Source organism: Pseudonaja textilis, chromosome 4 (assembly GCF_049901715.1).
Source record: "Pseudonaja textilis isolate UNSWEBS1 chromosome 4, rPseTex1.2, whole genome shotgun sequence".
Classification (NCBI taxonomy): domain Eukaryota; kingdom Metazoa; phylum Chordata; class Lepidosauria; order Squamata; family Elapidae; genus Pseudonaja; species Pseudonaja textilis.
Window position 1 is genome coordinate 90,401,548 of NC_141993.1, and position 27,733 is coordinate 90,429,280.

At 47.3% G+C, this 27,733-nt stretch overlaps 2 protein-coding genes across 3 annotated transcripts; one reads left to right on the forward strand and one right to left on the reverse strand.

Moving 5' to 3' along the window:
• Positions 1 to 1,937: 1,937 nt before the first annotated feature.
• RPL35A (ribosomal protein L35a) lies at positions 1,938 to 10,920 on the reverse strand. Of its 2 annotated transcripts, none has more exons than XM_087933731.1 (5): positions 10,809 to 10,920; positions 7,844 to 7,887; positions 5,808 to 5,960; positions 3,853 to 3,997; positions 1,938 to 1,996 (listed from the first exon to the last, which is right to left on the reverse strand). In XM_087933731.1, exons 2-5 carry the CDS (start codon positions 7,852 to 7,854, stop codon positions 1,973 to 1,975), a joined length of 333 nt encoding a protein of 110 aa, XP_087789857.1. In that variant the 5' UTR covers positions 7,855 to 7,887; positions 10,809 to 10,920; the 3' UTR covers positions 1,938 to 1,972. The 2 variants fall into 2 exon arrangements, with proteins under 2 accessions (XP_087789857.1, XP_087789858.1); XM_087933732.1 differs by having other exon boundaries at positions 10,719 to 10,847.
• A 13-nt stretch (positions 10,921 to 10,933) lies between these two features.
• Positions 10,934 to 27,269, forward strand: DRC9 (dynein regulatory complex subunit 9). The gene is made up of 10 exons (XM_026721671.2): positions 10,934 to 11,192; positions 12,618 to 12,771; positions 15,715 to 15,962; positions 17,189 to 17,317; positions 18,799 to 18,880; positions 19,839 to 20,000; positions 21,671 to 21,745; positions 23,242 to 23,373; positions 24,594 to 24,695; positions 27,029 to 27,269. Exons 1-10 carry the CDS (start codon positions 11,158 to 11,160, stop codon positions 27,164 to 27,166), a joined length of 1,257 nt encoding a protein of 418 aa, XP_026577456.2. The 5' UTR covers positions 10,934 to 11,157; the 3' UTR covers positions 27,167 to 27,269.
• Positions 27,270 to 27,733: the final 464 nt, after the last annotated feature.

The following is a 27,733-nucleotide window of genomic DNA, read 5'->3' on the forward strand; positions in this document are numbered from 1 at the left end:
GATGAGAGGTAGGGGCTGAGGAGGGGATTGTTCTGGAGTTCCCAAAATAGCCCTGTACAAATAGGGGGGGGGGGTCAGGAAGCAGAAGAGCGCAGCTTTATTTCAGTGGTCGTTCTGCTTAACGAAGGTTGTAGTATTGGAAGCCTGGTTTACTAAGGCAGAGGTAGCCAAGCCCGGTCTGTGGACAGGCAATGGGCAGCACAATAGAATAGAAATATGAATAGAATAGAAATAGAAATGAAATAGAATATAGAATAGAAATATGAATAGAAATAAAATAGAATATAGAATAGAAATAGAACAGAAATGAAATAAAATATAGAATAGAAATAGAATAGAAATGAAATAAAATAGAATATAGAATAGAAAAGAAAAGAATAGAATACTTTATTGGCCAAGTGATTGAGCACCCAAGGAATTTGTCTTTGGTGCAAATGCTCTCCGTGTCCATAAAAGAAAAGACACATTTGTCAAGAATCATCAGGTGCAACACTTAATGAGAGTCAGAGGGTACAATAAGCAAAGAAAATCATACAAGGAAACAGTCAATATAGATCGTAAGGATACAAGTGATAAAGTTACCATCATACAGTCACAAGTGAGAGGGGATGGGCGATAAGGAGTGATGAGAAGATTAATAGTAATAGTAGTGCAGACTTTGTAAATAGTTGGACAGTGTTGAGGGGATTATTTGCTTGGCAGAGTGATTTGGTATTTGGGAAAAAACTCCCCTTGTGTCTAGTTATTCTGGTGTGCAGGGCTCTGTAGCGTCATTTTGAGGGTGGGAGTTGAAACAGTTTATGTCCAGGATGTGAGGAGTGTGTAGATATTTTCACAGCCCTCTTTTTGACTCAGGGTGCAGCATGCAGGTCCTCCATGGAAGGCTGGTGGATAGTAATTGTTTTTTCTGCAGTCCTAATTCCTCTCTGGAGTCTGTGTCTGTCCTGTTGGGTTGCAGAACCGAACCAGACCGTTACAGAGGTGCAGAGGACAGACTCCATCCTTCCTCTGTAGAACCGGATCAGCAGCTCCCTGGGCAGTTTGAGCTTCCCGAGTTGGCGCAGAAAGAACATCCTTTCTTTTAATCACCAGGTTCTAGTCCCACTTGAGGCATGAAAGCCAAGCTGGGTGACTTTGAGCCTGTCCCTCTCTCAGCCCAACCCACCTCACGGGGTTGTTGTTGTGGGGAAAATAGGAGGAAGCAGCATTTAGCAAAGTTCACCACCTTAGTTATTTGTAAAAATAATAAAGGCAGGATATAAGTAATAATTCTCTAATCCATACAGCTAAATGGATTTTTCTGCATGGGGGGGTGCCTCCAGGTTGAAACAAGATAGTACTTCCCAATCTTACAGCTCTAAGGATTCTACATAAGCAAAGAGAAGTTTATAAAGCTAAACAAGCTGAAGAATTAGATTACTGCACATCAACGAGCAGGTAGTCCTCAACTTACGACTGGCTGCTTAGTGAACGTTACCAGTTACGATGGACACCCCAAAAGATACTTACAACCCAGATTCAAAGTCCTGACACCTGATCCTGCCAAAGGCAGAGGATTTGGGGAGTTTGGCCACCAGCCCACATTCCTGGCTGTTTGCAGCATCCCAGTCACGGCGGAAACCTTTACATGGGTTTGCTTAATGACCTCCACACAAAAAAATGGTTGTAAAAACCAGGTCTTAATGGCCAGCATGATTCATGGCTGCAGTTCTAGACTTAATGACAGTCATAAAATCAAGGACTAATTTGTGGATGGAAAACTGTCACCCACTGAGTACACGCAAAACTCTAGCAGAAGTTGCCATTACTGTGGAACACAGCTTAATTTTAATTGTTTCGGTTAGCAATAAAGAACGCTCTGCTGCCCACTGAAAGGGCGAATTATTTGTGTCACGGGCTGAAAGGAAAAGGCAAGACAAGACCAAAGTCTACAAAAGTGAAATATACTTTCAATTTTATTTGCAGCACATGTTTAGATTCTGGATGGATACAGCATCTGTGAAAAGAAAAGAAAAATGCTTACCAGACGTAGACAGGAGCAGAACCCTCCGGTAACCATTTTTCAGCCTTTCCTACGACACCCCCGCCCCCCCCATCTCACCAGCCCAACTGTGACTCTCTGCAGCCCCAGGAAAGGTGTTTTAAGTCCAGGGATGTCAAACTCAAGGCCTGGGGACTGGATCCGGCCCACAGGGTGCTTAGATCTGGCAAAAGACCGGCCTACGGCACCTCTGCTAGCGAAAATGGAGCTCAGGTGTGTGTGTGTGTGTGTGTGTGTGTGTGTGTGTGTGTGTGTGCATTTTCACTGGCAGAGGGCTAGAAAAACAAACTAAAAGCAAAAGGGAGAAATGCTTCTCCTTTTGCTTTTTGAGCATCCAAGAAGGGACAGGAAAAAAGGAAGGGAAAGAGGGAAGACCAAGAAAAAGATGGGGAAAGAGCAAGGAAGGAAAAAGAAGGAAAGAGGGGAAGGAAGAAGAAAGGAGGATGGAGTGGGAAGGAAAAAGAGGAAAAGGAAGGAGAATGAAGAGGGGAGGAAAAAGAAGAGAAGGAAGGAAGGGAAAGACGAAGGAAAAGAAGGAAAGATGGGAAGAGAGCAAGGAAGGAAAAGAAGAGGGAAGGAAGGAGAGAGGAGAATGGAATGGGAAGGAAAAAAAGGAAAAGGAAGGAAGGAAGGAAGGAAAGGAAAGGAAAGGAAAGGAAAGGAAAGGAAGGAAAGGAAAGGAAAGGAAAAGGAAAGGAAAGGAAAGGAAGGGAAGGAAAGGAAAGGAAAGGAAGGAAAGGGAAGGGAAGGAAGGAAAGGAAAGGAAAGGAAGGAAAGGAAAAGGAAAGGAAAGGAAGGAAGGAAGGAAAGGAAAGGAAAGGAAAGGAAAGGGAAGGAAGGGAAGGAAGGAAGGAAAGGAAAGGAAAGGAAAGGAAGGAAGGAAGGAAAGGAAAGGAAAGGAAGGAAGGAAGGAAGGAAGGAAGGAAAGGAAAGGGAAGGAAAGGGAAAAGGAAAGGAAAGGAAGGGAAGGGAAGGAAGGAAGGAAAGGAAAGGAAAGGGAAGGAAGGAAGGAAAGGAAAGGAAAGGAAGGAAGGGAAGGGAAGGAAGGAAGGAAAGGAAAGGGAAGGAAAGGAAGGAAGGAAAGGAAGGGAAGGAAGGAAAGGAAAGGAAAGGAAGGAAGGAAGGAAGGGAAGGAAGGAAAGGAAAGGGAAGGAAAAGGAAAGGAAAAGGAAAGGAAAGGAAAGGAAGGGAAGGAAGGAAAGGAAAGGAAGGAAGGAAAGGGAAGGAAGGAAAGGAAAGGAAGGGAAGGGAAGGAAAGGAAAGGAAAGGAAGGAAGGAAAGGAAGGAAGGAAAGGAAAGGAAAGGAAAGGAAGGAAGGGAAGGAAGGAAAGGAAAGGAAAGGAAGGAAGGAAAAGGAAGGAAGGAAAGGAAAAGGAAGGGAAGGAAGGAAAGGAAAGGAAAGGAAGGAAGGAAGGGAAGGAAGGAAAGGAAAGGAAGGAAGGGAAGGAAGGAAAGGAAAGGAAAGGAAAGGAAGGGAAGGAAGGGAAGGAAAAAGGAAAACGAGTTCAGTGTTACCCACCCTGGCCCTGCCTCCAGTCACACCCACCATGGCACACCCTAGCCACGCCCCACACCCCCTCTGCCCTCCAAGGTCAAACACAACCCTGATGCGCCCCTGGATGGAATCGAGTTTGACACCCCTGTTTTAGCCAAACAGAGGATGCAATTTAGTGCCCTTGCACTGAATTTAAAAAAAAAAGAATAAAAACAGATTCATGATATTTGCAGGGTTTTGTTTCTTTTTAAGAACCCTCAAACCAGATTTCAAAGCCACACCCCCACCCCCGGCCTGAAGGCGCTCTCATCCTCACCACTCGGATCCGGTGTCCAATGGCTTTGGCAGGCAGGTTGGAGCGGAATTTGGCTCGCACCATGCCGCTGTTTCCGTGGGCGCGGGTCACCTTCCCCCAGATGACCCTGGTCCTGTTGGGCTTCCCGCCAGGAGTCACCGTGTTGCTGGCCAAACAAGAGAAAGAAAGAAAGAAAGAGAGAGAGAGATTGATTGAGATTCCGTTAGAAACCCCGGCAATTCCTGGCTCAGCAAACGGATAGGACAGGGGCTCCGAAAAGGCATACAAGGCCCACCCTTGATCTACAACCATAATGTCCACCTCCACCCTCATAGCCACTGTCTATCCACTGCGTGATGAAGGCCTCTTCTTCTGCGGGTTTCCAGCCAACCTTCTTTGGCCAACTGGGCCCACGTTTACATCATCAATCCACCTTGTTTGAGGTCTCAGGAGCACAGAAATTCACCCTCTGCCTCAACTCTGCCTTGGTGCATCAGTGGAAGACTCCAAGGTGCTTTTTTTCAAGAGAATCCGAATCAAGGGTAGAGCTGGAAGGGTACCGTGGAGGTCTTCTAGTCCAGCCCACTGCTCGAGGAGGAGACCCTAGACCAGCGATGGCTAACCTTTTCCCGCACCGAGGGCCCGAAGCGCTCTCGCGCGCGCATCCTCAAAATGCAATGTGTGCACATCTCTCGTGCATGCGTGCCGCTCCCACAGGTGTGCATGTCCCCCACGCATACACTTGCATGCGCCCTACTCCTGCACATGCGTGGCAGAGACCCCAAGACCAGCTGGCTGGTAGGAGGCACATGCATGCAGCAGAGCTGAGCTGGGGCAACGGCTCATGTGCCCACGGAGGGCTCTGCGTGCCACCTGTGGCATGCGTGCCGCACGTTCCCCATCACAACCCTATAATGTTCTGTGACACCCCACAACACAAATATGTCACAAGACGCCTAAGACCTCGTTGCTGCTTTTAACCCCACATCTACCACCCCTGTGCGTAATGACAACAGAACCACACGCTAAATTGTTGGACCCTCTATAGAGCAGGAGGCCTCCAACCTTGGCCACTTTAAGCCTGGCGGACTTCAACTCCCAGAATTCCTCAGCCAGCATAGCTTGCTCTCTTGTGATCCCTTCCTCTGCAATCTCTCTCCACTTTGGTAGGTAAGAAAGAGACACGTCTGGCTGGGGGATTCTGGGAGTGGAAGTTCTCCAGGCTTAAAGTGGCCAAGTTTGGAGACCTCCTGGTATTACTATTCCTCATCCTTCCTTTCACTCATCTCCTCCCACTTATGACTGCATGAAAGTAACTTGGGGGCTTTGTTATCCTTACGATTTTTTAAAAATTGACTGTTTACTAGTATAATTTGATCGATTATGATGTTTTCTCGCATGATTCGATTGCTGATTTGCACCCTTTGACGACTATTAGGTGTTATACCTATGATTCTTGACCAATGAATTTTATTTTTTTTAATTTTTATTTACACCCAAGAATATTTGCACCGAAGACAAATTCCTTGTTCAGTATTCTATATCAGGAGTCTCCAACCTTGGCCACTTTTAAGCCTGGTGGACTTCAACACCCCTAGAATTCTGCCCAGCCAGCAGAGCTTGCTCTCTTGGGATCCCTTCCTCTGCAATCTCTCTCCACTTTAGGAGGTTAAGAGAAAAAGGAAACAGACACGGCTGGCTGGGGAATTCTGGGAGTTGAAATCCACAGGTCTTAAAGTGGCCAAGTTTGGAGACCTCTGCCTCAATCTTTAGACTAAAGACTTTGTGGACTTCAGCTCCCAGAATCCCCCAGCCAGCAGAATCCCCCAGCCAAGGTTGGAGACTCCCTGCTTTAGTGCAGCAAACCTTTCCAGGAGACCAGGGCATTTCATCGACATTGCGAAGAATGTCGTGCGCGAGCACAGACCCACAAGATGGGAGCATGAAACCAGCAAGCCCTGCGATGGGCGACTCACTTTTTGGCTTTGTAGACGTAGGCGCATTTTTTCCCCAAGTAGAATTCGGTCTCGTTGCGGGAATAGACGCCTTCCACTTTCAGCAGGGCCGTGTGCTCCCTCTGGTTTCGGAGGCCTCGTTTGTAGCCAGCAAAAGTGGCCTTGCACCACAACCTAGGGAACGAAGAACCTCACAATTAACATTCTGGGCACAACCGAGGTACAAAAAACAAGGCCGTGCTGAGGAGCAGATCTCCCACGGCTGCTGGGTTCACATACTACACCAAGCACCCCGATTCTGCCTTACTATATTAATGCAGGTCATTGAGTATCCATGAATTATTATTTTTTTTTGAGGGGTCCTTGGTGGTCTCTGAGCTTGATGGGTTTCTTGGAGACATTTCTTTTTTCTTTTTTTTATAAACTTGATTCAGTTTTCCAACAATTTAAAAAAGACACAATTATATCAACATTGAAGACATCATTTACGGACGACTTCTGGTTTGAGCTTCTTCAGCGACAGACCGAGACAGCGTCTCTGCGAGTCTTCGATCCGTGCTCCCCGCTGGAGAGCCCCAAGCCGGCTGGTTTCGGAGCTAAGCCACCCCGTAGAGGTGGTGAAGAGGGGGGAGACTGCCTGCAGGGTTAAGGAGAGCCGCATCTCTCCTCCCCAGCTGGTCATTACTCCCTTTCCCGAAGGCGGTTGCAGCGGTGGTCAGAAATGGCCACCACAAAGAAGAACTCGACCGGAAAAGAATGTGCAGGAGGAAGATAAGAATAGAAAGTTTTGGTTGACCGGGTCAAACAGCAAAAGCAACAAATAAGGTACCCTGGAATTTAAACTTACAAAAAAAATAACATTGTTCCCTAAGAAGATTTTTAAGCTGCGAAGGAGAGAGAAAAGGGAAAAGATTTGGTTTTCTCCTTTTCCTATACTGACAGCTAAGAGACTTAAGCAAGAAATTGGAAAAAAAAATCCACTTTGACATCAATAAGGCATTTAATGCTGAAAATAAAAAGTCAAAGGGATAATAAAGATTTCTGGATAATTAAAAGCTTTTGAAAACAGGAAAGGAGAGAAAAAGAATAAAAGGGTAGGATCTGGAAGGGAGGAGACTTCCTGGAATTAAAAAAGAACTCAGGAGACCATCCTCCACCTCATCAGGAGCATCCCCAGGCGTTGTAGGGAGGTCATACAGGCACGTGGAGGCCACACACACTACTGAGCCTCATTTTGACTTGTTTTAAGGACATTACATCAAAGTTGGATCAGCCTGTAGTGGTTTTTTCCACTTTAATTTTGAGTGTAACTCCAAATCCAGACCTCCATGGGTTGCTAAATTTGATTTCCACTGATAATTTTTGTGTGATTTTTGTTGTCAGCACATTCAACTATGTAATGAACAAAGTATTTCATAAGAATATTTCATTCATTCAGATCTAGGATGTCTTATTTTTGTGTTCCCTTTATTTTTTTTGAGCAGTGCATATAAAAAGACCGTGCAGAAACGGACAGACTGACATTAAAGATAAAAGAAAAAAGAGCATTTTCGATCATGGGACTTATATTTTATAAATGGTTGGATAACAGAAATTAGGAGCAGGAAAAATATTATTATGTAAGCAAATCGATCAGGAAATACACTGTTCACAAAGCACTTATATACATTAAATGTATAAATAAAGTGTGAAAAAAAAATGGCCGTGCCATCGCTTCCTGTACTAGTTGCAGCTTCTGACTACTCTTCCAGGGCAGACCCAAGCAGAGCACATTGCAGCAATCCAACCAAGAGACAATCAGGTCACAAGTGACTGTGCGCAGGACTGCATGATCCAGATAAAAGGCCAGCACAAAGTTGCACAAAGACTCTCCTGGCCACAACTGCAGAATTTAACCAGTGAAAAACTTTTGCTTTTAAGCTTCTGAATCATCTAGCCAGTGGGCTCCATGAAATAACCGCAATATAACTAGGATGGAGATGTGTAATAAACCACGATGCCGTGGACTGAGCAAAAAGAAGAGGAAGGTGCGCTCTTTGGAGGGGAAAACATCCTACCTGCCCGTCATTGTGTTGCCTTAGAAGTCCCGTTTCCAGCAGGCCTGCAGAAAAGAGAAACAGGAAGTTATTAGGACGCGACGCATCAATGGCAGCTTAATAAACCTGGTTTGGGTACGAGCGATATTACGATCCATGTGCAGCGTTTCCCTACCGCTCAGGGTCTCTCCGTCCATCCAATTGCACCGGCAGCTGATTATTATTTTTTAAGAAAAGGCCTCGTTCCTGGTTTAAAATACTGTTTTTCAACTTTGCCGGCTTGAAGACGGGTGGACTTCAACTCCCAGAATTCCCCAGGCAGAATTCTGGGAGTTGAAGTCTACCCGTCTTCAAGCTGGCAAAATTGAGACACGCTGGTCTGAATGCACAGAGTTCACACACACACACACACACAAACCACCATCTATATGTGCATCGCCCTCTCAAGAGATGCAAGCAGGAGAACCGAGAGGCCTTTAGGTCACGCTTGCACTCTCTTTGCACACTCCTCCAGGGCAGAATCCGAACCCATGACAAGGACTCCCCTCTCCTGGCATCGATCAGCCTTCCCCAAACCAGAATCCAGAACTCCATGACAGGAGTCCACCCTTTCTCACGGAAATTTTGTGAAAGACACCTCTCACTTCATGCCCTGCAAAATTCTACAGAACCTGAGGTGTAGAGGGATACAATTCACATGTGCTGGAATTCACAAGTGAGTCTGTTAATACCACCTATTCTTTGGTTTATTGTAGTATTAACCTGCTGCCCATTTTACTGTTCAATGTTAATGAGCGACAGCTTTCCAGTGTTTTAAGCGGAGCTCTTACTTTATTTATTCAATTTATTTGATGCCCATCTCACCCTGAAGTGACTTTTGAGAAGCTTGCAATATTTTAAAAAAAGAATAAACACAACGTATATTGTCTAGGAAATTCTATAGAATGCCAAAAATGGGAGGTCAAAGCAGGAAATGTTTAATATTTCCCACCAGGCATTCTATAAGATATCAAAAGGCAAATGGGCAAAATATAAAATATCCCACTAAAATGCCATTCTAACCTTCCTTGTTGTAGCACGTATACCGGTCAGTACTGGTCTTTTTCTCTTGTTTATTTTCAGTAAAGAAAGTCCTGTGCTTTTATTTTTCATTCCTTCTTTCAATTTCATACACAGTACTTTTTCAATAAAGCCCTAAACCCTTTTGTGAATCTTTTCATACTTTGCCTAAATAGCTATTTTCATTCTGCGTCAATGCCTAGGTATTATTATATAGGTAGTCCTCGACCATTCCAAGTTACAACAGCATTGAAAAAAGCGACATATGACCATTTTTCACACTTATGACCATCTGCAGTGATTCGCTTAAGAAGCGCGGCAAGAAAAAAATCACACAAAATGTAAACACATTTCTCACTTCGCAACCTAAATGTGGGGCTCAATTTGAGGACTACACCATGCCTAGGGAAAGCATACGGCATTATTAAAAATAATAGAAATATTTCAATACTTTGCCTGAAAACGTCACCTGCCCTGTAGATTTCCTAGGTGTTCCAATACAATGCCAGGAACATACATAATAAGAGTAAAATACCATTAAAAATTCAAATTATCCGCTATAACTAAGTTTTCCTCCACTGTGCCAGGTAAAAGCCCAAGCAAAACACTAGAAAAAGGCTTCTCCTAGCTACTAGTTTGTCAGTTAGTAGCCCAGATTACTAACTGCCATAGTTAGCCATGTGTAGTGTTTTGCCCTGGCTCTTACGGAGCAACTAATTCTAATACTAATAAGTCTATTACTGTCAATAATAATAATGATGATGATATGGTAGTTAAATGGAGCCTCACAGTCCAGAGTTAAGTTTAACAGATGAACAGATAATCAGAGTTGGAAGGGATCTTATAGGTCATCTAGTCCAACCCCCTGCCCAAGCAGGAGACCCTACCCCATTTCTGACAGGTGGCAGTCCAGTCCCTTCTTGAAAGCCTCCAGGGATGAAGGATGTAGGATCTCCTGAAGAATTCTGGGAGTTGAAGTCCACAAGTCTTAAAGTGGCCAAGTTTGGAGACCTCTGATGTAGGATCTCCTGAAGAATTCTGGGAGTTGAAGTCCACAAGTCTTAAAGTGGTCAAGTTTGGAGACCTCTGGTGTAGGATCTCCTGAAGAATTCTGGGAGTTGAAGTCCACAAGTCTTAAAGTGGCCAAGTTTGGAGACCTCTGGTGCAGGATCTCCTGAAGAATTCTGGGAGTTGAAGTCCACAAGTCTTAAAGTGGCCAAGTTTGGGGGACCTCTGGTGTAGGATCTCCTGAAGAATTCTGGGAGTTGAAGTCCACAAGTCTTAAAGGGGCCAAGTTTGGAGACCCCTGATGTAGGATCTCCCGCTTAGCCAGGCGGTGGGGGTCGGACTAGATGACCTACAACCTCCCTTCCAACTCTGATTATCTGTATCTGTAAATGCCACTTTCGGTGTACATGATAACTATACAAATTAAAACACAAACACGCATCCTTCGCATTCTATGCAACTGAATGGAAAACCCCTGATCATTGCGTTAATATTGCACCGTATAATTCAATAGAGTTACTGCAGTCGATCTTTGAGGACAGGGGATCTGCAGCGCGGGGGGATGATCTCGTCTGATCTAGGCTGCGAGGAGAGGGGAGGGATTTCCCCACTCGCCCCCACCCGACCCCCCACCCACCCCCCACTCATCCAGGCCCGAGGAGATCCCCGCACCCCGGCCTCCCTTCCCAGACTGGCAGGCCAACGAGAGTCCTCCTCCACTCCTAGAGCGGATCTCGCGGCTCCAAACCAGGCCCCGGGTGAAGCCGGCATCCAACCCGCATCCTAGCCATCCCGGCCTGTGTCCGCCGCCAAACCCGCCCAGTCTCACCGCCCGGGTCTTCCGTCCGCTCCCGCCGCCCTCCTTCCGCGCCCTTTCCCCCCGCCAACGACGCCGAGCGGTCGCCGAAGCTGCGCTCACCTCCTCAAGCAGCGGCCCAAAATGGCGGCGCCGAGAAAGAAAAGGAGGGCAAGCCCGCCAGGCACGCTGGGATAGGAACTCAAGGCGGCCCCCTGCGCCTCCTCTTCCTTGCCGGTCCTTAATACGAGGCGGCTATCGTGTTTGCCTGACAGGAATCGCTCGGCCTGGGAGCCCGTCCTTTTGTTGTTCGGTCGTTTGTTTTTAAGCCATTCCTCCCCCTGCTCTCACACGCCCAGGGATGTATTTTTCAAGACCTCGGAGGTCTTGAAAAGGCCGTCGTAAAAATTTCAGGAATTTGTTTAGACGACCTATTCTCAGTGAAGGCCCCTTCGGACGCTTTCTGGTAACCATGGCGACCCCCTCTTTCCTGCGGAGGGAGTCCGGGTGAGCCCCCCGAAACTGCACGCTGTTTAGGGGTCCCCCGACGCTCCTCGCTAGGTCGGGAAAGGTCTTTCGCCCAAGCTATACGTGGCAGCCGCCGCTGGCCTTCTCTGGGCGAGAAAGGGTCTGATTGGGTTGGTGCTCGGATGGGAGACCACCAGGAGATCCCAGGCTAGCCAGGAAAAACGTTATTTTTGTGATTTATACGCCGCTCCAGTCAGGGCTATCCTAAGCAGCATACAAAAACCAAGAGCCATGGCTGGTGCAACAATAGACATTTTGAACCAAGGATCAGCATTTTGGCTGATCTCCAAAAGTAAGCCCAGGATTAGACCCGGCTTCTCTTTGGATGGGAGACCACCAGGAGATCCCAGGCCCGTAAGAGGCCCTGGAAACCTTTTTCAAAAGCAGCTTTCTTGCTGTGCCTCGGGAAAGGTGACACTTGGTGCCACAAAAAGCCACCATTTGCTGTAGGACCCCTGCCTCCCTATGGCACTCAGCCTCGTTCGCTGTAAAATTTTCTGATGATTTTGATGTCTTCTCATTGTTTTCTTTTTCATTGTTTATTCTGTTGTTCCATTCTTTTATTTCTCTTTTGCGTCTGCTCTTTTCATTACTTCCTTTTCATTGAGTTACTGGAGTAACTCCGTAGATACAAATATATAGTATAGTAGTAGTAGTGGTATTAGTACTATTAGTATTGTATAGTTTATTATATATTATTACAATATAATACTAATACTAATATTATACTATATAATACTATATTTTTATTCTATTCCAGGAGCTTTTAAACTATAGAAAACCTGATTGCGAGTGATTGGTTTTTTTAGATCAATAGCATCCAGAAGTTCAGTTTTCCAATTAAAGTGTGATACGTATAGTTTGCACTGGTGCTTGAAACACTCATAATTTATGATCATTGGGAAGGGCTCTTTCTTGTAGGGAAAAGAGACAGCTGAGCTTGGAATATCTGGCAGGCAGGAAGAAGGAAAAGGTAGACCCTCCCTAGCTGTTCACAGAGTACATAAAATAGAATAGAAATAATAGAAATAGAATAGAATAGAATAGAATAACAGAGTTGGAAGGGACCTTGGAGGTCTTCTAGTCCAGCCCCCTGCTTAGGCAGGAAACCCCACACCACTTCAGACAAATGGTTATCCAATCTCTTCTTAAAAACCTCCAGTGTTGGAGCATTCACAACTTCTGGAGGCAAGTAGTTCCACTGATTAATTGTTCTAACTGTCGGAAAATTTGTCCTTAGTTCTAAATCTAACAGTTATGCAGAGACTTTGCTTTAGTCTGGCAAGATTCAGTCTGTAGGCGGAAGGACAAGAAAGAACTACGCGGAAGCAACTCCACAGGTCATTCATGGTTCTTTGGGGCCCGTCAGCCCTCTAAGCCGAGCCTGTTCTTTCTTTGGGCCAGGGAATCGTGGATCTGGATCAAGAACACAACCCCCAAGCTCCCTCCTCTGGACGCCGTTCGGCTTTCCGCTGTCCTGGAAGACTGCACTGACCAGCTGGCCATCCTGGGCTACATCATGCCTGTTTCTTACGAGGGAAGGAAAGACGTGGAGGATGTAAGTGTGGTGCCAGGTTGTGAGAGACCGATGGGTGTTTGCAAGGAAACAGGAAATCATCCCGGATGCAGGAGCTGACCTAAAAGATCTAGGTAGTAGACACCTGGCTGGGAAAAGGGACACAATTATCTACATCAAGCTTGTGGGCCAGTAAGTGGAACTGGAGAGGTGGATCGGAAAACCCTCCGATCCACAGGACTTCCTTCTCACCGATCCATCCATCCATCTGCTAGGTTGTAGAGTTGTAATTGCAGGAATGTTCCAATCTCGGATGGCCAACCTCAGATAAAGAATGTTTCCAAGCAAATACAACTCAGGTAAACAAAGTCACTCATCTAAAGGAGGACTAGAGAGAGGAAGTAAACATATGTTAGACTTTAACTAGAGATAATTAATTGTACAGATTACTGTGCTAAACAGTAACGAAAGTTAAGCAGTAACCAAAGTTTTAACCAATGATGGAGGATAATTAAAAATGTGTATAAATGCAAGACTAGACTCCAATAAAGATCATCGCGATTCGGTTGTTCATGATCAAACAACTCGACTGCCTCGTCATTACAACAGCTAGGTTTCAACGTTGCCTGCTGTGGTTGGAACAGGGGAGCTAATTCTAACTGTTCACCGTGTTGCAAATACAGGTAATTCGCCACTTACAGCCATTTATCGACAGTGCTGACTTCAAGATCCCTCCCTTCCAACTCTTAATCTGTTTAAATAAACGACTCACTTTTTTTTTTTTCAGGACTCTGGTCTTTCCTATCAGGCCAAGTCCAGAAGGTGGAGCTAGAAGACAATTTTTTCAACGTCTGGAGTTCTTGACTTAAGATCACAAAAAATAAGTCCAAAATTTCTCCAGTTTTCTATCCAATGTCAATGTTTCTCAACTTTGGCCATTTTTTAAAAACAGTTTATTTATACGTTTTCTCTTTACATACATAAGTGCCTTGCGAACAGTGTATTGTCTGGATTATTTTGCTTACATAATAGTGCTTTTCCGATTCCTAATTTGTTTACCTCTGTCATCCAACCATTGGTAAAAAAAGTCCCGCATTTGAAAATATTCCGTATCTTCTTTTTCTTTTATCTTTAATGTCAATCTATCGATTTCTGCACGATCTAGTATTTTTAAATGACATCTTCTGTAGGTGTTTGTTCATTTTTTTTCCAGTGCTGCGCATATACAATTCTTGCTGCTATCAAAACATGAAATATTAAATATATATTCTCTGTATCATACTTATCTGATACCAGCTCGATGACCTGTGCTTCGCTACAAAACTATGTGGTCGAGCTTAGTTTTTGGGAAGGAAAATAAGAGGGGAAAAATTCATGAGCCTCTCCCTACCAGCATCCAAGGGTATCCATCTGGCTAGCGTCCTGTCAGTGTGTCAGAGCGTTGAGGGCTGTTTGGAAACTGAAAGAGTATTTGCTGTGTGAGCAAGGAGGAGAGGGCGAGGAGCCTGGGCGTGGCTTAGCTCAGCTGTTCTGTACTAAAGCTGGTTGCTGATGTGAAACTGAACCTCCTCTGCTTGTGTTTTGCATTTGGAAGAGATTTCTTTTCAGGTGGGGAGGGGGAGTAGAACTCCTTAGCATCGGAGCGTGTTAATAATAATAATATAGGAAATACTAATGATCCGATGGTCATTTTTTAAAAAATCCTTTCTTAGTGAGCACCTAGAAGCCAAGAGGAATCTATGTGCCAAATTTCAAGTTTGTAGGCTTTACGGTTTCGGAGATTTTGTGATGACACGCGAGGGGTATTTCGCTTTTATATATATAGACAGTACCTAACAAAAATATAATCTATCTATCTATCTATCTATCTATCTATCTATCTATCTATCTATCTATATATATATATATATTTGTTTTCTGAGGTTCTCGCGGGTATTTGTATGTGGATCTTTGGTTGTTCGGGTTTTCTCCCGCGTAAGATTTGAAGTATCTAGGCAACGTTTCGATGAAGTCTCATTCATCATCTTCAGGCTTCTGTCTCCGGCTCTGTGCTTCTCAGAGTAATGTGAGATTGCAGCTGCTTCCTCCTTTTAACTGCCAGTGGGGGTGGGACTTGATTGGGTGGGGGCTTGGCTGTGTTTTGATTGGGTGGGGGTGTGTTCTCATTGGTTGGGGGGTTAGCCGTGTTCTGATTGGAGGCGTGTTCTGTTCAGGTGGGGGCTTGGTTGTGCTCAGGTTAGTCTTAGTTGCTGGGGGATTTGAGCTGGAGAGTTGTGATCTTGCTGTTTGGCTTCTAGTTCGTGGTCCTGCTGCATCTTCATAGTGTGTGTCGGTTTGCTTCATGTATGGCTCAGAATGGAATGGGAAGGAAAAAAAGGGGAAGGAAGGAAGGAAGGAAGGAAGGAAGGAAGGAAGGAAGGAACACGCCTTCAACCAATCAGAACACGGCTAACCCCCCAACCAATGAGAACACACCCCCACCCAATCAAAACACAGCCAAGCCCCCACCCAATCAAGTCCCACCCCCACTGGCAGTTAAAAGGAGGAAGCAGCTGCAATCTCACATTACTCTGAGAAGCACAGAGCCAGAGACAGAAGCCTGAAGATGATGAATGAGACTTCATCGAAACGTTGCCCAGATACTTTGAATCTTACGCGGGAGAAAACCCGAACAACCAAAGATCCACATACAAATACCCGCGAGAACCTCAGAAAACATATATATATATCTTTATACACTGCTTTAATTTTTTTTTAACCATGTATATATTTTTGTCCAAATTTTTTTTTTGTTGCTTTTGCACAAGCAAAGACACACAACTGCTTAGGCTAGTGTTATTCAACCTTGGCCATTTTAAGACAGGTAGACTTCAATTCCCAGAATTCTGGGAGTTGAAGTCCACCCATTTTTAAAAGTTGACTAACGCTGCTCTGGTCTATTCTGAGGCCTCCTTCACACATCTTTTTTTTTTGCCCCTCCTTCAGCTTGATGAAAAAGGAATGCAGGACATCCTTGCCAGCCAGCAAGAGCTGAGTACGAAATACAGGAACCTGATGGACAAGAGAGCCGAAAGCCTGGCCAAAATCCCGGCCGAGTTGGGAAAAATAGCCGAAATTCGGTGGCAGCTGTTGGACACCAGCTCTGACCTGAAGCGGTCCAACCATCTCTTCACCATGGCCACCAGGCAGAGCGTTTTGTCCACAGATGTCCTCAAGAAAGTTCAGGTGGACAGGTAGGATTCAGAATCCGAATCGGAATGGAGCTGGAAGGGACCTTGGAGATCTTCTAGTCCAGCCCCCCTGCTCAAGCATTCCAGACAATTGGCTGTCCAGTCAATGCTGGAGCACCAACAGATTCTGGTGGCAAGTTCTAGATTGCTTCTCTGCTTGACTGATTCCCACCTGTTGCTTCTTGTCCTGCCTTCAGGGGCTTTGGAGAAGAGGTTGACCCCTCTACTCTAGCTCAGCCAATGGGGAACCTAGAATCCTAGGGCTGGGAGGGACTTTGGAGGTCTTCTAGTCCAGCCCCCCACCCCTGCCCAAGCAGGAGGCTCCATACCATTTCAGACACGTGGCTGTCCAGCCTCTTCTTTAAAACCTCCATTGATGGAGCAGCCACAACTTCTGGTGGCAAGCAGTTCCACCGATGAATTGTCCTCACTGTTATAAAGTTTCTCCTTAATTCCAGGTTGGGAAAAGAAAGGCAAACCCAAATGAACGAACGATCAAGAAAAAAAATAACACTCCCACCCACGTGGACGGGGAAGCCACTATGATACAAAGAGCAAACCCCGCTCCTTTCTAGTGTCAGGATTCTGGCAGTTACCCCAATTAAACCATGAGCCTCGGGCCACACTCCCAAAACGGCAAAAAGGATTTATTAGAAGCTAACACGCCGGCATTTGCCTGGGTGTAGCCGACTCTGAGCTACGTAATTCACTAGTCACCCTTGATCCTGCTTTCCCCCCACCCCTCTGGGTGGATCATCCAACGAAGCGCGTCCGTAGCCAAGAGTCATCGATCGTGCTCTCCAGTTAAGATTCTTGCGTGGCTGGAGTCATCAAATCAGCCTTTGAAGAAAATATGAATGGAATGCACTTTCGATTCCACAGTTGCCGGCTCTTGGAAACTCCCACATACACACACACACTTCTTTCTCTTGGCAACTATAAAACGTGCATACAAAGTGTTTTATGAGTTGACATCTAGCGCTGATGATGTCGCCTAGCTGGGTCATGAAAGGTCTGCGCAGAAACAGGACCGAGGACCCCATAGCCGTCATCCTCCTCCTCGTTCTCCCTATGACCTTCCCCCCCCCATCCCTTCTAGCACTGATGGTGTTACCTAGGTGGGTGACGAAACGTCTGCAAGAAACCCACTGATCTCAAAGAGCACCAAGGACCCCCCTACTTTGGCCTGGCCACTGAGCGGACCCCTGTTTCCTGTTTCCTCCTGTCAGGCAATACTCGAGCAACGTCCTTGAAGGCACCATGGATGAGATGTTGATGCTGAGGACCTTCCGCACCCTGCAGCTGGCCGTGGCTCTGGAGAAGGACAAGAAGACCAACCTTCAGAACCTGGTCCTCAGGTCCTCGCTCCCGTCCTCCTTCTAGGCTCGGAGGGGGTCTCTCTCTCCCCCATTTGACTGGGAGAGGGCAGATCAAAACAGGGAGGGGAATTGTGAGCCTCGTGTGTGTGTGTGTGTGTGTGTGTGTGTGTGTGAGAGAGAGAGAGAGAGAGAGAGGAGAAAAAGAAAGATAGAGACAAGGGAAGAGGGAGAAGGAGAAAGAGAAGGAAGAAAAGAAAGAGAGAGACAAGGGAACAGGGAGATAAAGAGAGAAGGAAGGAAACAAAAAGAAAGAGAGAGAAAGAGACAAGGGAAGAGGGAAGAGGGAGAAGGAGAAGGAAGAAAAGAGAGAGACAAGGGAACAGGGAGAAAAAGAAGGAAACAAAAAGAGAGAGAGAGAGAAAGAGAGACAAGGGAAGAGGGAGAAAGAGAAAGAGAAAGAGAAGGAAGAAAAGAAAGAGAGAGACAAGGGAACAGGGAGAAAAAGAGAAGGAAGGAAACAAAAAGAGAAAGAGAGAAAGAGACAAGGGAAGAGGGAGAAGGAGAAAGAGAAAGAGAAGGAAGAAAAGAAAGAGAGAGACAAGGAAGAGGGAGAAAAAGAGAAGGAAGGAAACAGAAAGAGAGAGAGAGAGAGAGAGAGACAAGGGAAGAGGGAGAAGGAGAAAGAGAAGGAAGAAAAGAAAAAGAGAGAGAAGGGAACAGGGAGAAAAAGAGAGAAGGAAGGAAACAAAAAGAGAAACAAGGGAAGAGGGGGAAGGAGAAAGAGAAGGAAGAAAAAGAGAAGGAAACAGGGAGAAAAAGAGAGAAGGAAGGAAACAAAAAGAGAAAGAGAGAGAGAGAAAGAGAGACAAGGGAAGAGGGAGAAAAAGGAAACAAAAAGAAAGAGAGAGAGAAAGAGAGACAAGGGAAGAGGGAGAAGGAGAAAGAGAAGGAAGAAAAGAAAGAGAGAGACAAGGGAACAGGGAGAAAAAGAGAGAAGGAAGGAAACAAAAAGAGAAAGAGAGACAAGGGAAGAGGGAGAAGGAGAAGGAAGAAAAGAGAGAGAGACAAGGGAACAGGGAGAAAAAGGAAACAAAAAGAAAGAGAGAGAGAAAGAGAGACAAGGGAAGAGGGAGAAGGAGAACGAGAAGGAAGAAAAGAAAGAGACAAGGGAACAGGGAGAAAAAGAAAGAAAGAGAGGGAGGGAGGGAGTTATATATTTTTCTTGCTTGGCCAAAACCACAGGCTGCTTTTATCCTATTCTGTGTTTTTTTTTGTAAATATGTAAAGCAAAAGTATCCAACCCTGGAAACTTTTAAACACTTACGGACTTCAACTCCCAAGAATTCTCCGGCTGGTTATTATTATTATTTTTCAGTGCTGTCCTAACTTTGAACGGTCACTAAAAGGAACGCTCGTAAGTTGAGGATTACCTGCATCTTGCTGGCCGAAAGGTTTCGAAAACGGTCTCTCCTTCGTTCTCAACCCCCCTGTGCCCCCTTCTCCCACCCCCCCATTTACAGGGAGGAGATGGGAAGGAAGAAGATCAAGAGCCTCCAGAAACAGCTTGGCGAGATCAAGAAGGAAAAGGATTACGAGCTGCAGGTCAGCCCCAAAACAGGATCTTTTCCGGTTCGATTATGTAAACGGGCTCAGCCCTTTGGGGGGTAGGAACGGCCTAATCCAGGGGTCGCCAACCGCTTGGACCTCAGGGACCACCAAACTCATAATTTTAAGTCCCAGGGACCACTAATATGAATTTTTGACTGAAGGTGGCTTGCTGACATTGGTGGTGGAGAGAAAGAGAGAGGGAGAGAGAGAGAGAGGGAGGGAGAGAGAGAGAGAGAGAGATCTGGTCTAATCTAACCTCTCTCTCTCTCTCCTCCCCTCTCACACATGCACACAGACCAGGTGGGATTCAAATTTCTTAACCACCTGTTCTGTGAGCGTGGCCTAATTTGTGGGTGTGGCTTGGTGGTCCTGTGTCTGGCTGGCCATGGCTTGTATGTCAATATTATTTTTATATCAATATTTTAATTTTTTATTTAAAAAAAGAGCAACGTTTACCTAAAATCAGGCAGGCAGATTGAGTTGCTCTCAGAATCACAGATTCACTCAGAGATCTGTTTTTCTGCCATCGGCTACCTGAGCCTGCACTGCTTCAGTCCTAAGGGAGGTTCGGCTCTGCTTAAAAGCAGAGCCGAAGATCTAAAGACTAGCTAGAAAGCAAGAAATCCAATGATTTCCTGGCAGAGCAGAACAGCTGATGGTCAGAAAAAGGAAAAATAGCAACTTAGCAGGCAGGTTTGCCAGGTAAGGAGTGAGTAGGCGGAGAGGGTTCCCACGGGCCATGTGGGCAGCGCAGCCTTATGTTCCCACGCAGCCTGGATTAATTGCTTTGGGGGTGACATTTCTCTGCGGACCACCAAAACTTTCTCACGGACCACCAGTGGGCTGCGGACCACTGATTGGCGACCGCCGGTCTGGATAGCTGGGCCTGTCTGGCAGTTCTAACCTTACTTCCTTTTTCTCCACCACCACCATCATCCTGGTTCTTTCATAGAACCGGAATGAGATGATTGCCTACCTCAAAGACCAGCTTCAGGAGATGAAGGCCAAAACGGACATGGAGAATCGCTACGTCAAGAAGGACACCGATCTCCAGGTGGCTCAAGTGCAGAAGAAGTGCTTTGCGACCGAGAACGATCTGCAGAATGAAATTGAGGTACATTTTCCTCGGTGGTGGAGAAGAGCTTTCTTTGGGTGATGGGGGGGGGTAGGAGAGAAAGGGAGAGGGAGGAAAGAGACAAGGAAAGAGGGAGAAAGAGAAAGAAAGAGAGGCAAGGAAAGAGGGAGAAAGGAAAGAAAGAAAGAAAGAAAGAGAGAGAGAGAGAGAGAGAGAAGGAAAGAGACCAAGAAGGAAGAAAGAAAAAGATGAGAGAAGAAAAGAGGGAGAAAGGGAGAGAAAGATAAGGAAAGAGAGGAAGGCAAGGAAAGAGAGAGAAAGAAAGAAAGAAAGAAAGAAAGAAAGAAAGAAAGAAAGAAAGAAAGAAAGAGACCAAGAGGAAGAAAGAAAAAGATGAGAGAAGAAAAGAGGGAGAAAGGGAGAGAAAGAAAGATACGGAAAGAGAGAAAGACAAGGAAAGGGGGAGAAAGGGAGGTAGAGAAAGAGAGACAAGGAGAGACAGAAAAGAGGAAGAACAAGGGGAGAGAGAGAGAGAGAAGAAGGAAAGAGAGAAGGGGGAGGGAGAGAGAGGGAGAGGAAGAGAGAGAGAGACACCCCTAAGTGCCCAAATTTTGTTCGTGGCTCTGGGATGGATGCCGTGACAGTCATAAGTCACTTTTTTCAGTGCCATTGTAACTTTGTTCACTAATCGAATGTTTGTAAGTGGAGGACAACCTGTAGTTGACAGTTTCTTAGCCGTGGGTCATTCAGGATTTATCCACCAGTGAATTTTCAACGCTTCCAGCTTTTTTGCTCCGGGCTCTTTGAAGAATTCTTGTCTCTCCCGTCTCTGGCTCACATTCTACGTCTTCTGTCCTTTCCCAGGTCACTAAAACGAGGACCCAGATTGTTGGAGGCAAGGGGCTGACTCTGTAAACCACTTAGAGAGGGCTGTGAAGCGACATATAAGTCTAAGGACTATTGCTATTCCTTCCTTCCTTCCTTCCTTCCTTCCTTCCTTCCTTCCTTCCTTCCTTCCTTCCTTCCTTCCTTCCTTCCTTCCTTCCTTCTGTGGTGGCACAGTGGTTAGAATGCAATATTGCAGGCTGGCTCTGCTCACAGCCAGCAGTTTGATCCTGATTGGCTCAGGGTTGACTCAGCCTTCCCTCTGTCCAAGGTCGGTAAAATGAGGACCCAGATTGTTGGGGGCAAGAGGCTGATTCTGTAAACCGCTTAGAGAGGGCTGTAAAAGCACCGTGAAGTGATATATAGGTCTAAGTGCTATTGCTATTCCTCCTCCTTTCCTTCCTTCCTCCCTTCCCTCCCTCTCTTCTTCCTTGCATTTTCCCTCCCTCCCTTCATTCCTTCTTCCTTCGAGCCATGCAGTATCGTTCTGCATCCTCACAGCCAGGACTTCGATCCTGACCGGCTCGAGGTTGACTCAGCCTTCCGTCCCTCCGAGGTGGGTAAAATGAGGACCCAGATTGTTGGAGGGGCAAGAGGCTGACTCTGCAAACCGCTTAGAGAGGGCCGGAAATCACTGCAAAGCGGCATATAAGACTGAGTGTGACTGCTGTCCTCAGGGGGGGCCCCCTGCGCAAAAGTATCGGCGCTGCCGCGCTCTGCCCCGGCTGCAGCTTCCGAGGTCGCGCACTCCCCAAAGGGAGCAGCCCCACGGAGAACGCACGACGGTTTGACGCCGCTTCTTCTCTTTCCCTCCCCGACTTCAGAAGCTGCGAAACGAAATGGATCAAGAGATCCGGATCCACATAGAAATCGTGGCTTTCCTGAAGCAGCAGCAAACGGTCGGTGGTGACTCTAACCTCATCCCGCTCAAAAGTTGTTGCCAGGATGTTCTCTTTCCTACCCACCGCCCCCAACCCCCATCAAACCCCCACCCTGGTTCTTCAGGAGCGACGGGGAGCACCTCCAGTCTTACCCTTCTACAGGTAGTCCTCAACCTACGGCCGCCAACGGAGCCCAAAATGTATGTCCGTCAAGGGAGAGATTTGCGAAGCGAGTTTTTGGGCCCCCCCGTTTGGCGACTTTCCTTGCCGCGTGGTTGTTAAGTGAACCGCCGCGGTTCTGAAATTGCTCACTACACCGTTATTAAGTGAACCTGCTTTCCCCTAGCACCGTGAGGGTGAACCCATTGGCACGCGTGCCACAGGTGCCGGCAAAGCGAGCCACAGGGAAACTTACCTCACTGCGCATGCGTGCGCATCACAGCTGATTTGGGGCCTGTTTGAGGCCTTTTTTTTAGCCTCCCAGAGGTTTCGGGAAGGCTTCTGCAGCCTTTGGAGGAAATACCGGAAGTAACGAAACAAGCCTTTTTCGGCCTGCCAAGCCTGCAGAGGCTTTTTGCAAGCCTCTGGGAGGCCAAAAAAAAAGGCCTCAAACAAGCCGAAAATCAGCTGTGAGGCACAGTGCAGGTAAGGGCGCAGTGGAGAGGGATGGCGCATGCATTCGCAGTGGGTGTGCGGGGGCATGCGCATTGCCTTCGGGGTGCTGTCGCGCATGACGTGCATGCACAATTTTTGGCACAGGAGCCCCAAAAGGTTAGCCACCACCGCCCCAGCGCCTTTGACTTGTCAGGTTGCCAAAAGGGATTGCGTGACCTTGGTGTGTGTGTGTGACATGTCAACCGTCATAACTATGAGTTGGTTGCCAAGCGCCTGAATTTTGATCGTGTGACCTTGGGAATGCTGCCGCAGTCATTAAGTGTGAAAGACGGTCCCAAGTCTTTTTTTTTTTTTTTCACGGCCACTGTATAACTTTGAACCGTCGCTAAAGGAACTGTTGTTAAGTTGAGGACTACCTGTAGTCCAGGGGTCCCCAAACGTGGCCACTTTAAGACTGCCGGACTTCCAGAATGGAAAAGAACTCAATTAAAATGGAGAGATTGAAGAGGAAGGGATCGCAAGAGATTAAGCATAGCTGGCTGAGGAATTCTGGGAGTTGAAGTCCACCCGTCTTCAAGTAGCCAAGTTTGGAGACCCCTGCTGTAGTAGAAAACGTGGGGTTGAGATGTTAGCAATTTGGAGTGTGGGAGATGGGAAGTGTGCGTGTGTGTGTGTGTGTGTGTGTGTGTGTGCAACTCAAAAAGCAGCTTTTGTGAAGGAAGTTGATAGGGACACTCAACTGGGTTCAAGTTTGGGGTTTTGCAAAATAATAATAATAATAATAATAGGACTTCCATTCCCAGAATTCCCCAGCCAGCCATGCGACCCAGGGAATTCTGGGAATCGAAGTCCGCCTGCCTTAAAAACGTGCTAAGCGGCCATATGCCTCTCACAAACAGAGCATAGAAGAGAAGCTGGAATACTGGATGGAGAAGTATGAGAAGGAAACCGAGGCCAAGCAGCAGGCCCTCAACAACCTGAAGTCCTCCAGAGCGGCAGACCAGGCCGCTCTGATGGAACTGGCCAAGCAGGTAGGAAGGGTGGGCGACAAGGAACGTCTGCTGGGGGGCAGAGCAGCTGCCGGTGTCTCCGCAGAGAAGGGCGGCGGGTGGGGAGGCTCGGGGACATCTACAGGGTGGGATGAAAAGATGGTGGCCATAATGGCCGGATCAGGGTTTTTTCTTAATGGCCGTGGCACATCTGGGTTTGGTGTAGTGGTTAAGGTGCTGGCTTAGGAAACCAAGAGGATGTGAGTTCTAATGCCACCTTAAGACATCAAAGTTGGCTGGGTGACTTTGGACCAATCACCAGGAGACAGCAAGTTCTAGTTCCACCTTAGGCATGGAAGCTGGTTGAGTTATCTTGGGCCAATCACCAGGAGACTGTGAGTTCTAGTCCCGCCTTAGGCATGGAAGCTGGTTGAGTTATCTTGGGCCAATCACCAGGAGACTGTGAGTTCTAGTTCCACCTTAGGCATGGAAGCTGGTTGAGTTATCTTGGGCCAATCACCAGGAGAGAGTAAGTTCTAGTTCCACGTTAGGCATGGAAGGTGGTTGAGTTATCTTGGGCCAATCACCAGGAGAGAGTAAGTTCTAGTTCCACCTTAGGCATGGAAGCTGGCCAAGTGACTTTGGACCAATCACCAGGAGACTGTGAGTTCTAGTTCCACCTTAAGACATGAAAGCTGGCTGATGGATCTTGCGTGAGTCACTAGGAGAGAGTAAGTTCTAGTCCCGCCTTAGGCATGGAAGCTGATTGGGAGACTTTGGACCAATCACCAGGAGACGGTGAGTTCTAGTCCCGCCTTAGGCATGAAAGCCAATTGGGAGACTTTGGACCAATCACCAGGAGACTGTGTATTCTAGTTCCGCCTTAAGACATGAAAGCTGGCTGATGGATCTTGTGTGAGTCACTAGGAGAGAGTAAGTTCTAGTCCTGCCTTAGACATGAAAGCAAACTGGGGCACTTTGGACTGATCACCAGGAGACGGTGAGTTCTAGTCCCGCCTTAGGCATAGAAGCTAGCTACTGTAGGTAGGTATCTTTGGGTCAATCATCACGCCCCAATGGAAAAAAAAACTCCAACCATGCTTTCAAACTGGGGAGAGAAAAAGACCCATCCTTCCTAGGCCAGCCCCACCCCACTGGAGACACGGGAGCAAAGGAGTAAGAGAAGACGAGTGAATTCAGATAGGAAGCTTCCGTTTCCCCCAAGAGACTCCAAAGCCCATGTCTCCACTTGCTTTCTGCAGTGCCGGGCGTGCGAGCAAGCGATCATTGAGGACCGGAAGGAGAAAGAGAATGCGAGGAAAAAGGTCGAGCAAGATGCCCTGGAGATGAAGAGCATCTTGAAGGTAAGAGGCTGCTTTGGTCTGGAAGGGCTGCAATAGGGGTGGTGTGATGACCCGGAGCGTGACACAAAATTAACAAAGTCACAAAAGTAGAATAAATTCCCTTTAACGCCTCCGACGTGGCCCCCGATGTCCAATTCTCCTCAGCTGGATAAGCAAACTCTTCCAAAAACAGTCTACGAAGGGCAGAAATGCAGTCCGAGCCCAAAGTACAGATCGTTAGAAATAAAAAAACAACAACACAAACCACACTGAAGTAATTAACACAACAGGCCAGGATGATAAATTGCAGAATAACGCACCACCCACAGTTGGGAGGAAGCCAAAACTCAGATAAGGCTCGACCAAGATAAAGCACGCTTTGCTTCCAGCAAACACTCCTCTTATATCCTGTTCTCCCAGCTGCAACTAATGAAAAGGATCAGGGCCCTTTTCTCCCCCATAAGCCATGTTGCTCCCTTCTCCGTTCCTCCCTGCGTGCCCTAGGATGAAGAGGGGGTGAGCCTGGATCTTTCTCTGAAGGCCCAGCCGGACTTTGCCCTTCCCCAGTTTCCTCCACAGCCACTGGAGCCACCCTCCCACTTCCTGTCAGCTACTCAATCTCCCCCTCAGAATCAGACTCTAACAAGGGCATGACTGGTGGGGAACAACTTGTGGACTTCCCTGGCAGCAACTACCAAACCAACCCCTTATTGAGCGTCCTACCACCCTGGGGTCCCCAAGCCCACTGGTAGAACCAGGGCCTTTCAAAAGACTGTCAAAAGTGAGCGCCAATTTATCTCTGCAGGGATGATGTTCCACAGGGTAGGAGCCACCACGGAGAAGGCCCTTCTTCTTGGTCCCACCAGATGGACCTTAAGAGAGAGAGAACCTATAGCATACTCTCCCTCCCTTCTCTGGTGGGTTGAGGAGATGTAAGTGGAACAGATGGACTGTGAAATAAAGGGAGGGAGCCATCACCAAGAAGGTCCTTTTACTTGGCCCCACCAGATGGACCTCCTTAAGAGGAACCCCAATATCCCTGCCTCCCTTTGTTATGGCTCACCAATGGCCAGCAGACTCAGACAGTGAGGAGGTTGGGGAGGAACCTGGGCCAGTCCTGGAGTCTGGGGAAGGCTCGGACGAGGGCTCTGCGTCGGAGGCAGAGATGGGACCAGGGCCCTCAGACAGTTATTAACTGCCTCCGGGGTCGGAGATCAGTGGGGAAGAAGAGCAGTTGGAGCCTGTTCCCAGTGTGTGCAGGCACAGAGCTGCCAGGAGAAGAGAACAATTAAGGAACAAGGGTCAACTCAGAAGTAAAGGCTCAGGTGGATGGTGAATGGCCCCTCCCAGAGAGAATAAAAGAGGAGCGAAAGGGGAGTGGGGTTTGCAGGAGACAATTAGTTCGTTTAATTAGTGTGAAGATTTTGTTCGTGCACTCTCAAGAGACTTCTTGCCGAGAATTTGCTGGTATAGCGTGGCGTTTGGAAGCTATCGGCCTGGCAGCTCTCCCAGCCCGATGAGGTCTGTGGTTGTAAATTCACCCTTGAAAGACTGTTTGCCGGGACTTTGCTGGAGGTGAACGAGAGGAATTCACATTAGCCTAAATCAAAAGGGACGAGGAGTCTGCCTCGTGATTTGGGGAAGCCTCGCCCAGAACCCCCTTCTCTAGTGGGTTGGGTAGATGTAAGCGGAGAAGGTGGACCTTCAAATAACAGGGAGGGAGCCACCACGGAGAAGGCCCTGCTTCTTGGTCCCCCCAGATGGAGCCCCTTAAGAGAGAGGAGCCCTAAAATCCCCTGCCTCCCTTCTCTAGGAGGCTGGGTCAGGGGTGGAATTCAATCAGCGTTACTAACGGTTCGGTGGTTACGTTTGCGCACGCGTGTAAAAAATCACCTGAGGCTGCGCTACCCGGACAGCCCGAAAAGTGCTGCACGCAGGTGCGCAGCGTTCGAAAAGCCTCTTTTCTCCGGCTTTTTCACCCTCAGCTGCGCCACGCAAAGCGGCCGAGGTTGAAAAAAGCGGGGTAATGAAGGACAGCCGAGAGAGAGCCCGGCCGACCGGTTCTGTGCCTGCTGTTCTTCAGAGCTACCGGCTCTATGAAACCGGGCCGAACCGGTAGCATCCCAGCCCTGGGTTGGGTAGATGTAAGTGGAGAAGATGGACCTTCGAATAACCGGTCCCGATGTGAGCCCCGAGCTTGGGGCTTCCTTGCAGCAGGCCGTTGGCTAGCCCAATGCCGGACGCCAACCGGGCAGAGGGCTGGGCTTTTGCACCCGTGTCGGTTGAAGGAGTCCGCTTGTGCCAGGCTGGGGAGGCGGAATCCAATTTTTCCCATGCCCGTCTTTTCCTTTCAGCTGCAGTCCTGGTGGAGAGGCATGATGGTCCGTAGATTCCTCGGTCCTTACAGAAACCTCAAGAAAATGCTGGAGGAAGAGCCGGTCACCAAGGAGAAAGGGAAGAAAGGGAAACCCGGGCCAAGGAGGAAGAAGTGACGGAGGAGCCTGTCCTGCCCTCCTCACGTCCAGCGTGGGTGCACCTTGTATTGGCCCAGAGGATTTGGAATAATTAGAATAATTAGACGTATTCTCTCTTCGAGCACTTGCCTCTCTCATTTGGGGACGACTGATCCTGGGATATCAAAAGCCAGTGTCTTTTACACACACACACACACACACACACACACACACACACACACACGTTTTCTGAGGTTCTCGCGGGTATTTGTATGTGGATCTTTGGTTATTCGGGTTTTCTCCCGCGTAAGATTGGAAGTATTTAGGCAACGTTTCGATGAAGTCTCATTCATCATCTTCAGACTTGTGTCTTCGGCTCTGTGCTTCTCAGAGTAATGTGAGCTTGCAGCTTACTCTGAGAAGCACAAGGCGAAAGATGCAAGCCTGAAGATGATGAATGAGACTTCATCGAAACGTTGCCTAGATACTTCCAATCTTACGCGGGAGAAAACCCGAATAACCAAAGATCCACATACAAATACCCGCGAGAACCTCAGAAAACAAATACATATACATACATACATATATATACCATACATATAAATA

Bases quoted from the DNA above. Each gene is read 5' to 3' on its own strand.
- RPL35A (XM_087933731.1), bottom strand. The intron at 3,998-5,807 runs GTGAGTCGCCCA...TTGTTTGGCCAG, and splicing joins TACGTCTACAAAGCCAAAAA to CAACACGGTGACTCCTGGCG. The intron at 1,997-3,852 runs GTGAGGATGAGA...TTCTTTTCACAG, and splicing joins TTGGACACCGGATCCGAGTG to ATGCTGTATCCATCCAGAAT.
- DRC9 (XM_026721671.2), top strand. From the start codon at position 11,158: ATGGCGACCCCCTCTTTCCTGCGGAGGGAGTCCGG. The intron at 12,772-15,714 runs GTAAGTGTGGTG...CCCCTCCTTCAG, and splicing joins GAAGGAAAGACGTGGAGGAT to CTTGATGAAAAAGGAATGCA. The intron at 24,696-27,028 runs GTAAGAGGCTGC...TTTTCCTTTCAG, and splicing joins AGATGAAGAGCATCTTGAAG to CTGCAGTCCTGGTGGAGAGG.